The sequence below is a fragment of the Musca autumnalis genome, unplaced genomic scaffold, assembly GCF_047663935.1.
Source record: "Musca autumnalis isolate F117 unplaced genomic scaffold, ASM4766393v1 scaffold_3, whole genome shotgun sequence".
Classification (NCBI taxonomy): Eukaryota; Metazoa; Arthropoda; class Insecta; order Diptera; family Muscidae; genus Musca; species Musca autumnalis.
Window position 1 is genome coordinate 259798711 of NW_027411866.1, and position 12683 is coordinate 259811393.

The 12683-nt window shown below is 38.0% G+C and overlaps 1 protein-coding gene and 1 pseudogene across 1 annotated transcript; one reads left to right on the top strand and one right to left on the bottom strand.

Moving 5' to 3' along the window:
- LOC141398495 (aryl hydrocarbon receptor nuclear translocator homolog) overlaps positions 1-12683 on the bottom strand; it is a 157897-nt pseudogene that overhangs the window by 38538 nt on the left and 106676 nt on the right.
- LOC141397435 (uncharacterized) lies at positions 8908-9946 on the top strand. The gene is made up of 3 exons (XM_073973589.1): positions 8908-9317; positions 9380-9686; positions 9738-9946. Exons 1-3 carry the CDS (start codon positions 9060-9062, stop codon positions 9878-9880), a joined length of 708 nt encoding a protein of 235 aa, XP_073829690.1. The 5' UTR covers positions 8908-9059; the 3' UTR covers positions 9881-9946.

Sequence of the window (12683 nt, forward strand, 5' to 3'; positions counted from 1 at the left end):
CATACATGTATCGAAATGTAATAAATTCCAGAGAGGTATATACAGTAATTATTCTTTGATTATATAGCAAAATTTAATTAAATCATTCACCTAAGATCGATTACACTTTAGTGCAAAATATATAATTGATTTAAAAAAAATAAATTTGGGTCTATTGAAGGTAAGTCTATATTTAAAAATACTGTTCTGAAATTTCTATTTATTCCTCGAAATGCGGCTCATACCGCCTCTGTTTAAAGGTTACAAGTAAACTAAATTTCGGCATAGACATTCTTTTTGCTTGTGAAGAACTCATGTCCTAATGGTGCCCGATGGACGATTCTATTGACGGTTCTAAGATTATGTGAATAGTATTACTTACTTACTTAGCTGGCCCATTACAGAACATTTGTTCTATAGGCCGAACTAAAAAGAGATCTCCATTCCTCTCTATTTGTTGCTTCGCACTCTGGAATACCGCGCCTTTTCATCTCATCATCCACTTGTTTGCGTCATCTATTCCTTTGCCTGCCAATTCAGCGTGCACCGCCATGTGGCATGTATTCATACGCCTTTTTAGCGGGTTCATGAGCGATGATGAACCCGCTAAAAAGGCGTATGAATACATGCCACATGGCGGTGCACGCAGAATTGGCAGGCAAAGGAATAGATGGCGCAAACAAGTGGATTCTTATGATATGGCCTAGCCAACACAATCGCTGCATCTCGATACGTTTAACAATATTGATGTCGTTGTACAGCAAATACAGATCGTGGTTCATGCGACGTCGATATTCACCGTCAACGCAGATTGGTCCGTTGATCTTTCGAAGAATTTTTCTCTCAAACACACCAAGCACTGTCATGTCTGCTTGCGCATATACCCAGGCTTCGGAGCCATACATCAGCACGGGTAGTATCTGTGTTTTGTAGAGCGTTATTTTTGTTTGACGAGATGTGGCTTTATTTTTAAACAGCTTACTTAAACCAAAGTATCATCTGTTGGCCACTACAATTCTTCTTTTTATTTCACAACTGATGTCGTTTGTTGTGTTTACGGAGGTGCTGAGGTAGACGAAGTCTTTTACTACATCAATATTATAGGAACCAACATCCACGGTCGGTCTGAGCTCAATGGATGCATTGCGCGTCGACACCATCAACTTGGTCTTCTCACCGTTTACCGCCAGAACCACTTTAGCAGATTCTCCTTTGACCTTTATAAAGGTATCAGTTACTTCTTTTACTGATCGGCCCATGATGTCTATATCATCAGCATAAGCTAGTAACATATGACTATTGGTGTAGATTGTGCCACTTCTTTTGACGTTTGCCTCTCGTATAACCTTTTCTAGCAGGATGTTGAAGAGGTCACACAAAAGGCTGTCTCCTTGTCTGAAACCTCTATTGGTACTAAACTCTTCGGAGAGGTTCTTTCCTATTTTAACTGAGGACCTCGTGTCAGTTAAAGTCATTTTACAAAGCCGGATGAGCTTTGCGGGGATACCAAATTCAGACATGGCTTGGAATACCTTTGAACGCAGCGGGCTGTCGAAGGCTGCTTCATAATCGACAAAAAGGTGGTAGGTGTCGATCTTGGGTCTTCTCCAGGATTTGCCGCAGGGTAAATATCTGGTCAATTGTGGACTTGCCAGGTCTAAAGCCGCATTGGTATGGTCCAATTATCTCGTTGACCATTGGCTTTAGTCGTTCGCACAATATTCCTGATCATTATTTTTCAAACAGTACACACGCATACACAGATTGTGTATATTGTTTTGAAGTTTTAGGAACACTCGAAAGAAACCAGTAAAAAAGTGTGAGTGTAAAGTGAAACTTTCACCTACGGACAGATCGAATGTATTTAAGGTCTCTTCAGAATTTTGTGGCCCTTTTTAGACATTTGAACTTGCCGACAAAAACGTGGATTAGGAATTAACTGCACCATTACACAAAAGTTGAACTTTTGTGGGGCAGGTATCCTTAAGGAGGACCGATATTGGCCATTTTAGAAGTTAAACGAAATTTTGATAAAATATTAGGAGATCCAAAGTTTGGACCATATTGGTTGCCCCATTCAAGTGATATCGTCCTAGCATTTTAGTGAAATTTTTTAAATATTGTGGAGAAGTATCGGAAATTCTGGACCGGTATTGTCCCAAGAAACTAAGTTTGGATATAATATGACGAAGACCAAATGTTGAACCAAATCGGTTGAACAGTTCGAGAGTTATCGTGCTCTCCGACCGCCACATATGGTGACATAGGAGTTTTTTTACACCTTTCGGGCTGTTTTCCCAAGAAATATGGACTTGCCCCTGAAAAAACTTTTACCGTCGTAATGAAGGTAGCGAATGCAAATCGCTTTAACAAAAATAAAAGTGATTTGAGAGCAGGTCTTAAAGTGAACTTATCCGAAATTTTGTGTGAGAGGTACCAGAAGGAGTAGACAAATATAGTCCATATTCGAACCTGATCTATATCTGGTAGATATATTAGGATGTGCAAAGTATAGATTACATCGGTCACTGCCTTCAAGAGTTATCGTGCGGAAAATTTTCCGAACATCTTTGAAATTTTGTGGGGGAGGTACCTGAAGGAGTGGACCGATATAGCCCATCTTGGAACTTAAACTATGTTTTGATAAAATATTACGAAGGCCAAAATTTGGACCGAATCGATAGATCCGTTCGAGAGATATTTTGCGCTCCAACCAATACACACGGTGTCATAGGGGCTTTTTGCACCTTTCCGGTCATTTTATCAGGAAGTATTGTTTTGCCCCTAATGAAACTTGTACCGTCGTATGGGGGGAAGTGAATACAAGTTGCTACAACGATTCAAAGCGATTCGAGAGCAGGCCTAAACTGAACTTATCCGAAATTTTGTGTGGGAGGTACCCGAAGAAGTGGGCCGATTGAGTCCATATTGAAACCTCATCTTAGTCTGGTAGAAATTTCACGAATTTCACGGTTACTCCCTTCAAGAGTTGTCATGCCAACAAAATTTCCGAACATTTTGGAACTTTTGTGGGGGAGGTACCGGAAGGAGTGGACCGATGTAGCACATATTCGAACTTAAACTAAGTTTGGACAAAATATTACGAAAGCCAAAATTTGAACAGGATTGGTTCATCTGTTCGAGAGTTATCGTGCGCACCAGCCAGCTAGACAGACAGACGGACGGACATGGCTAAATCAACTCCAAATTGTGTGAAACACATTTCGTCTAAACATACTTGGGGTCTAAAACCTTTATTTCGATGAGGCACATTTTGCCCATATGAAAGTGTATATACCCTTTCTAGCCTAAAGGCTGAGGGTATAAAAAATTAAAGTGACAGAAAGCTTTAGTTAACCTTTCTAATTAAACCATAAGATTTACGAATTTAAACACAAAGAATAATTTCAGATTACAGAACCTTGTGTACAGAGATTCACCCACTTCACACACGCGCACACCATGTTCGAAAATGGACTATATTAGTTCACGTTTTAGTATAACCCCTTTATAACTGTACCGCGCGGTTTAAGTATTTTGACGTTTTTAAACCGAGTTACCTATAATTTCACACTTAGGATTCCCATTGATCAATGAACTTCTCCGCTAAAAATTATGGACATAGGTCCAGGATGTTCGGTTGGTATCACGGACCTAACCACTACCATTTCGATAGAAGAGGTGATTTACCCAGCTATATTTCGAGGTATACTCTCCAAGAACCCCAAATCCATTGGCAGATGGCACGTGAACAAAATCAAGATTCTAAACCTATTAACCAGAAGGAATCAACAGGAATGAACGAAGTAACAGGAGGGCAAGAAAAGCAAGGAATGAACGAATCGACAGCAGTTAATTATTAGGCGCTGGTCCGGTAACTATAGTTGCCGCACCCGGCTCATTCGACAAATTCTCCAATAAAATCCTGATATTTTAGTTATCTTTTAATTTGATTTGATTCGAGTATTTATAATTATTTGATATTATTAATAAAAACTCGGTTCCGTTTAGATTACGAGTCTTACAATGTTTTATTGACTTTACTTCACTTATTCGTTCACGACTTTACTAAGTAAATACCTTGACTCCACTAAGCACACAGCTTTACTTTACTTGGCTTACCCTTTACTCCATCGACGGTTTCATTTCATTTCACATTTATACTGGTTTGTTAAAGCATATACTGTTCTAAAATCCTCAATCTAGGATTTTATACAATGGTCAAGCGAAATGTCAATCGTTTCGCAAATGCACATACACACACACATACCAAAAGACGGATGAATGAATGGGTAATAATGAATGAATTCACAATGTAGAAGAATAATTAAGACGCAACTGAAATGATTACAACAAATGTGGTAGGAAATACAACAAAAACAATAGCAAAATAAACAAGGAAAATATTGACTAAACAATAACTGCACGGTTGTATTCGTGTGTGTATAGTTTGAATAATATGCCAAATAATTTTAAAAACAATCCAATTCAATGATTTTTAAAAATGTTTTTAGAACATTGTATGCAAAAAATTATTCAGGATTGCATTGGAACAAACATTAAATCATATCCACAATGACTCTTAATTAATTTTTCGCGTTTTCTATAAAATGCCCAAAACAGGTTTTATAAACAAACTACTTGTTGCTTTTGTGTTTACTAATTTTCACAGCATATTTATATAAGGTACCTGCATGAATTACAACAACTAAAAAATTTACAAAAACAACATTGTTGTTATTGAAAATTAAATGTCAAAGAAAATATTAAATAATAGGGACGTTCTAAACATTTTCTCATGAAAAACATAAATACATTTTGAAAATCCTCTAAAATATAACAAATTTGAATCAAAAGGTAAATATAAAGCAGTGTTTGAATTTGCTACCAGCACAGCACTGAAATCACTAAAAATATGCTATTGCTATGCTGTGCTGTTTTCAAAAACAAAATCGAAAACTGTTGCTGTGCTATGCTGCGAACATAAAAGTAGCACAGCACATGGTCTATGCTGTGCTTCTGAAATCTGCGAAGCACATAGCATAGTCATCAAAATCAAAAACGAATGCTATTGCTATGCTGTGCTGCAGACATTTTAACAGCATAGTAAACAGCCGTAGTCAAGAAAACAAAAACGAAAACTATTGCTGTACTGTGCTACGAACAAAATCAACAGCATAGCATCAAACATAACCCAGAAAAATGTTTGATGGCATTTCGATATTTTTAACACACTACTATTATTTTGACCGCAACTATTGCTCTGTTCCAGAACCTGCAACAGTCTACTATTTTTGAAATGTTGACACTTTTCCTTTATAAAGATATGGCCTAGCCAACGCAATCGTTGCATCTCGATACGTTTAACTATATTCATGTCCTTGTATAGCTTATATAGCTCGTGGTTCATACGACGTCGATATTCACCGTCAACGCAAATCGGCCCGTAGATCTTTCGAAGAATTTTCCTCTCAAACACACCAAGCACTGCCTTATCTGCTTGCGCAAGTACCCATGCTTCGGAGCCATACATTAGCACGGGTAGTATCAGCGTTTTGTATAGTGTTATTTTTGTTTGACGAGATGTGGCTTTGTTTTTAAATTGCTTACTTAATCCATAGTAGCATCTGTTGGCCAATACAATTCTTCTTCTTATTTCACAACTGATGTTGTTTGTTGTGTTTATGGCAGTGCCGAGGTAGACGAAGTCTTTAACTACCTCAAAATTGTAGGTACCAACTTCTACGGTTGGTCCGAGCTCTATGGACGCTTTGCGCGTCGACACCATCAATTTGGTCTTTTCGCCGTTTACCGCCAGACCCACTTTCGCAGATTCTGCTTCGACCTTCCTAAAGGTATCAGTTACTTCCTTTACTGATCGTCCCATGATGTCTATGTCATCAGCATAGGCAAGTAACATGTGGCTATTGGTGTAAATTGTGCCATTTCTTTTGACATTTGCATCTCGTATTACCTTTTCCAGCAAAATGTTGAATAGGTCACACGAAAGGCTGTCTCCTTGTCTGAAACCTCTTTTGGTACAAAATTCTTCGGAGAGGTTCTTTCCAATTTGAACTGAGGACCTAGTATCAGTTAGAGTCATCTTACAAAGCCGGATGAGCTTTGCGGGAATACCAAATTCAGACATTGCATGGAATACCTTTGATCGGAGGGGACTGTCGAATGCTGCTTTATAATCGACAAAAAGATGAAATGTGTCGATCTGCATCTCTTGGGTCTTCTCTAGGATTTGCCGCAGGGTAAATATCTGGTCAATGGTGGACTTTCCAGGTCTAAAGCCACATTGGTATGGTCCAATTATCTCGTTGACCATAGGCTTTATTCGTTCGCACAGTATCCCTGACACTATCTTATAGGCAATAGGGAGTAGACTTATGCCCCTATAGTTGGAGCATACTGTCTTATCTCCTTTTTTGTGGACGGGACATAGGATGCTCAGGTTCCAATCGTCGGGTACGCGTTCTTCCTGCCAGATGGTGCTAACTAGCTGATGCATACACCTTATCAGCGCGTCGCCTCCTGTTTTAAACAGCTCGGCTGGTAAGCCATCGGCTCCTGCTGCTTTATTATTTTTCAGCCGGTTGATTGCTGTTTTTACCTCATCTTGGCCGGGTGGTATACATTCTATACCATCTTCTGGGATTGGATCTGCGGTATCATCGTCTTCGCCACTATTGGATACCAGCAGATTGGAGAAATGTTCCTTCCATATCCTGAGCACGCTATCTGTATCTGTTACCAGATTACCTTGCTGGTCTCTACAGGAGGATGTGCCTGTACCAAAGCCATCTGTTTGATGTTTCACTCTTTGGTAGAATTTTCGGACTTTATTCTGGCTCCTGTACATCTCGATTTTTTCACACTCCCGCTTTTCCATTTCTCTCTTTTTCTTGCGGAAAAGACGTTTCTCTTCTCTCCTTTTCTCCCGATATCTCTCTCGTGCGCTACGCGTTGCTACTGATTGTAAAGTAGCTCTATATGCCGCATTTTTATCTTCGGTAGCAGCACGACACTCCTGGTCTACCATGAATTCCTTTGTGGAGGTCTCTGGAATCCAAGTATGGATTTTGCGGCTGTTTGCATGGAGTGGGCAATATTTTGCCATTGTGTTGTTATGTTATCGGGACAAGGAGTGCTCGCGTTAAGCAATTGGGCTAGTTGAGTGGAATATGCTGTGGCTATCTGTTGTGTTTGCAGCCTATCGATGTCCAACTTCCGCGTTGTGTCTGTTCGTGCTTTATTTGCAACGTTTAGACGGGTATGTACCTTTGCTGCAACAAGATAGTGGTCCGAATCAATGTTTGCGCCTCGGAACGATCGTACATCCAACACGCTGGATGAATGTCTTCCATCTATCACAACATGATCAATTTGATTACTTGTTCTTTGATCTGGGGACAGCCAGGTGCCCTTATGAATATCGAGATGATTAAATCTGGTACTGCTAACTACCATGTTTTTTGCAGCTGCAAAGTCTATCAGCCTCATACCATTGTCAGATGTTTCACTGTGGAGACAGAATTTCCCGACTGTTGGGCCAAAGATATTCTCCTTTCCAATTTTGGCATTAAAATCGCCTAGAATGATTTTAATGTCATGGGCAGGGCAACGGTCATATGTTTCTTCTAAGCGCTCGTAAAATATATCTTTGGTCTGTTCGTCCTTTTCTTCAGTGGGAGCATGAGCGCAAATAAAGCTGATGTTGAAGAATTTAGCTTTTATTCGAATTGCAGCAAGTCTTTCATTCACTGGGGTGAAGCTGGATACCAGATGTTTTAGTCTCCGACTAACTACGAATCCGCAACCAAACTCATGCTTTACGTCATGGCAGCTATAATACAGTGCGTCACCTTTAGGTGTTGTTGTGACGCCTTTCCCAATCCATCGTATTTCCTGTATGGCAGTAATATCGGCCTTGTACTTTTCAAGTACGTCTGCCAATGCGAAGACTGCACCTTCTCTATAAAGAGTGCGAACATTCCAGGTGCAGATTCGCAGATCATAGTCCTTAAAACGTTTGCGGGGTTCGTCAACTTTGGAGGGGTTTGTTTTTCTTTTCTTTCGTTTTTTCATAGTAGGCTGTTTTTTTCTAGGGGAGGGTTACTAACCCGACGCCCAAACCCAAGTTTTTAACGTTCTTATGGGTGAACGCGCGGCACATGTTAGCTCACTACCTTTAACGGGTGTTAAAGGCAGTTCCCCAGGTGACACCACGGGGAGGTCAGTGTCCACTTGAGATGAAAGAGGGACCAAGATAAATCCTGGGCTTTGCCATGTTAAAACCGGTCAGGACCGTTCCTTGGTATCTTCCATCCCCTACGTCACCCACTTAACACATACATTCTCAAATTTTGGAAAATTTACACATACTATCACAAATGCTTTAAATTAAAATTGTCATCGCCTTTTTGTAGCACTGTGTAATTATTCCAAAATACATTATTTCATGAAACTAGTGTATACGTTTTTATGTTTTCGCCATATTTGCTTCGTTGCAATGTTCGTGACAAACAGCCTGTAGTGCAATTCTGCAACTCTTTTTGATTATCGACTACATGCGGTAAATTAAAAAAAAACAAAATTATGAATTTAAAATATAAATAAAAGTTGACGTCGCTGTAGCTATCGGTAGATCTTAGCGACTTCTTTATTTTATCTTACCTAACTTCAACAAAAATAAACATAAACAATGATTGTCGGTAATTCTGCCGTTAGTGCATTTATTTTGTGTGGACTTCGACTTGGTTAAATTCTTACTCAGATTATAAGAATGAATATTGGTGTTCATGAACGGCTGTATGGCAGTCAGAACTTTTTAAGTTTGTAGAATATTAATATTAGAGTTAGTCCATTTTGTATTAATTACGAAGCAAATGAAATTTATGTACTTATTTGACTTTTCAGAAAACGAACAATTTTTATTTTTACATTTTCTCTATTCATTAATTCAATAAATCAAACAATGTGTGTGGCTATTTAAATATCGAAAATTATAAATCTAAGTCTCGAAAAAGTCAGCTCCATCCCTGAAGAAAAAAATTGCGCAACGATACAGAAGAATGGGCAGTAATGAAAACGCAGTTCATAGACTTTCTGAAGTCAGTGCAATACGTTTATTCAACAGTGTGGCATCAACGAACGAAAACATGACTCTACATCCCGTCGTTATAGAGCACGGGGAAGATGCTGTGGCTGAAGAGAAATCCATTGAAACCGTAAGATCGTTCGATGAACATGGAAATTCATGTCGCATTTGTCGCTGGAATCGAAGCGATATGATGGTGATAGAAAGTCCTTGTCTCTGTCGCGGCACAGTGGTAAGAAAACCATTATAATTCATACCTAGGTATACGTACACTAATTATTCCCATTTCTCCAGGGTCACATACATTTACAATGCCTGAAAAGATGGATAATGCATCGAAGAAATATTCACTGTGAAATATGCAACACTTCCTTTATTATACCAGCTGAAAAGCTAAGCTGGCATCAAAAGATTACGAACTTTTTCAACCAATGTGCACGGCCTATAGTGAAAAATTTACTCTACAGCTTTTCGTTGCTACCGCTTGGTCATGTGGTATTACAACAAGTTCTCTTTTGCATGGAGGCCATTAATCACAGTCCCCATGAGCGCCTAACTTTTGTCGAAATATTGGTTGCCTCTTGCACTTTGATGACTTCAAGTAAGTTATGTACAAAAGCATTTAGCATTTTCCTAAGTTTTGTCATTGCAGGTGCTTTGTTTTTCCATTTCTTTGAATTTGTAACAATGCGCATTCTTCTGATACGCAACATTTTGAGACAGTGGTGGAATTTTGGAAACATTACAGATTTTCCACCGGTCCAAATAGATAGTGGGTTATTTGATTTTCTTTAGATTATAATAAATTGAGTAAAATTAGAAACAAAATCCTTATAATATATACTTACAAATATCATTATTTTAAAAGCAAAAAATAATCTTTTTGTAGCGATTTTGTCAACAGAACATCTTTTGTTGATTAATTTTTGCCAAACTGTTAAATTTTCGTAGTGTTATCATTGGAAAAATATATTTTTGCAACAATAGTTTGATGAATATAGGACGAATGTCGTGAACTCACAAATATTAGAACAAACTGTCCGAGCCAACAGTGTTTGATATACGATTTGTAGGAGTTATTTACATATATCATACCATCTGCACCTCTGTAATATATTTGGAAGAATTTTGCTAAAGCTTACTAAGTAGAAATCCCACGAATTTAGCAGCCACTGTTCAGAGTTCCAGAAATTTGTTATGTTATATCGATTTTGATTCATCTGACTTTTAATTTCTTCTACATTAGAGTTACAATATGTACTTTCGAAAAATGGAAGAATTTTTCACAATTGTTATTTTACCATTTATTATACCCTACACCACTATGTGGGGAGGGTATTATAAGTTGGTTTTGGCCAAAAAGTTTGTAACGCATGGAAATAATGGTCGTAGACCATGTACTTATATATACCAAAATGAACGTCTCGACGAGCTGAGTCGATCTGGCTATGTGTGTCCGTCCGTCAGTCCGTCTGTCCATCTAAACCTTGTAATCACGCTACAGGTCGCAATTTTTATCGGATCGTCACGAAATTTTTGGTGGTATACCAAAAGCAAGACCTGACAATCAAAGTAGAAAACCTCACCTTTCTATTGATGTAAAGTAAGTTCTCGCAGGTGATCAAACAACGAAGATATTACAATAGTCGCAAATAAAACCCAAATTTTCATTCTTGCGATTTTAATTATAATGACGAATATCACAGCTTTGGTTGGGGAGTTTTCAAAAGCAAAGCCTGACTATGAATGTAGAAGATCCATCTCTACAATGATGCAAACTAGGTCGGCGTAGGTGACGAACTAACGCAGATATCGCAATAGTCGGTAATACATCCCATTTTTAATTTTTTTGGAAATCACGCTACAGGTCGCAATTTTGATCGGATCGTCACGAAATTTTGAGGGTTAATGGGGGTCTCACATATGAAGAAGCCTATTGATTTTGGTGGTGGTCGGATAATATTTAGGGGTCGGAATGAGCAACAAATTTATTCGGAAAAAGTCAACATTTTATTTCAAAACAAATATCTCAGCGTCTATAAGGGGTATACAAAATGCAAAACCTGGCAATGAAAGAAAAAAATATCGCCTTTACAACGATGTAGCGTAGGTTGTCGTAGGTGGTCAAACAACGAAGATATCGCAATAGTCGCTATTAGAACCCAACTTTTCATTTTTGCGATTTTAATAATAATGACGGATATCACACCTATCATTGGGGACCTTCTAAAAGCAAAGCCTGACTAAGAAAGTAGAATATCCCATCTTTAAAATTATGCAAAGAAGGTTGGCGTAGGTGGTCAAATAATAGAGACCGACAATAGTCGGTAACGCATCCCTTTTTTCCACTTTTTCTGCAATCACACTACAGGTCGGAATTTGGTCGGATCATCACGAAATTTTCTCACAGAGATAGAAGCCTATTAATGTTGGTGATGTCGATAGTATTCAAATATAAATTTAAATATTAAATATTTTGGTTCAGTTCGCCTTAAGTCATTTGGTATAAAATCAGATAGGTGAAAACTTCCGTATCTCCCTAAAAGAAATGTTTTCTAGTGAAAAGATTATGCACAGAGGTAGTGGTGTAGGGTATCACATAGTCGGCCCCGTACCGACTATAGCCTTTTCTCACTTGTTAAATACTAGCAAAGTGCCCGCTACTCCGAATGAAGATAGGGAATGAAAAACATATACAATTATTTTATATGGAAATACTAATATCTGTATTAATTTATATTTTTTAAATATTGATATTAGATTTTTTAAAGGTACATTTCCTTATGTGCTGTTTCGAAGTCAGTGACTTTTATCGATTGAAAAGTTTTTCATTACAAATTGTAATAAAACTCCAGTGCGCAATTATTGGCTGCTCATTACGAAATTTGGTATGGAGGTCGCTTTCCCAACAGAATAAACACATATTGTTGTTGGTGTTGATCGCAAAATGCGGGTGAAATGGACCAAAAACATATTTTTTATCATATTATATGGTCGCAATAATAGCCCGATCGACGCGAAATTTTATATAATGTATGAATAGGATGAGATGATGACCAGACAAAATAATTTATGTGGAAATTGTTAACATTTTTAATATAAATCTTATATCGCCACCATAAATACCCAAAGTCATAACCCACATGAAAGTCAAAATTCGTTTTTGATGAAATCTGGTACATAAAACTAAAAAATATGTACGGGCAAAATTTCAAGTTTCTGCTTTTAAAAATTACGATCATATTCACGAAATGCCAAAAGGTGTAACCCACATTATTTGAAAACTAAGCAACAGTAGTGATCAAAGTAGTCTTTGATTTTTGCAGCAATTATTGCGCCAGAACATGATGCAATAATAAGGTGACCCTGTAAGCACAGATGATGACAATTATAACAGACATTTCAGTTCAACCAAAATTATACTTTCACAACTTCTTTATTTGAATTGTGGCAATAATATTTCTTAGTTTAATCCCTTTTTGTGCATTCTTCGCGCAAAAACTTTTGACATCAAGAGAAGACAAACCTTGAAATTGTTTTCTGGATAACCTTACCGAATGAACCTTGCTCCAGATGTAGGCTTTGTTGAGCTGATTAC

Coding starts and splice junctions, on each gene's coding strand:
- LOC141397435 (XM_073973589.1), top strand. CDS start 9,060: ATGGGCAGTAATGAAAACGCAGTTCATAGACTTTCTGAAGTCAGTGCA. Junction 9,318..9,379: donor GTCTCTGTCGCGGCACAGTG/GTAAGAAAACCA, acceptor CCATTTCTCCAG/GGTCACATACATTTACAATG. Junction 9,687..9,737: donor TTGCACTTTGATGACTTCAA/GTAAGTTATGTA, acceptor TTGTCATTGCAG/GTGCTTTGTTTTTCCATTTC.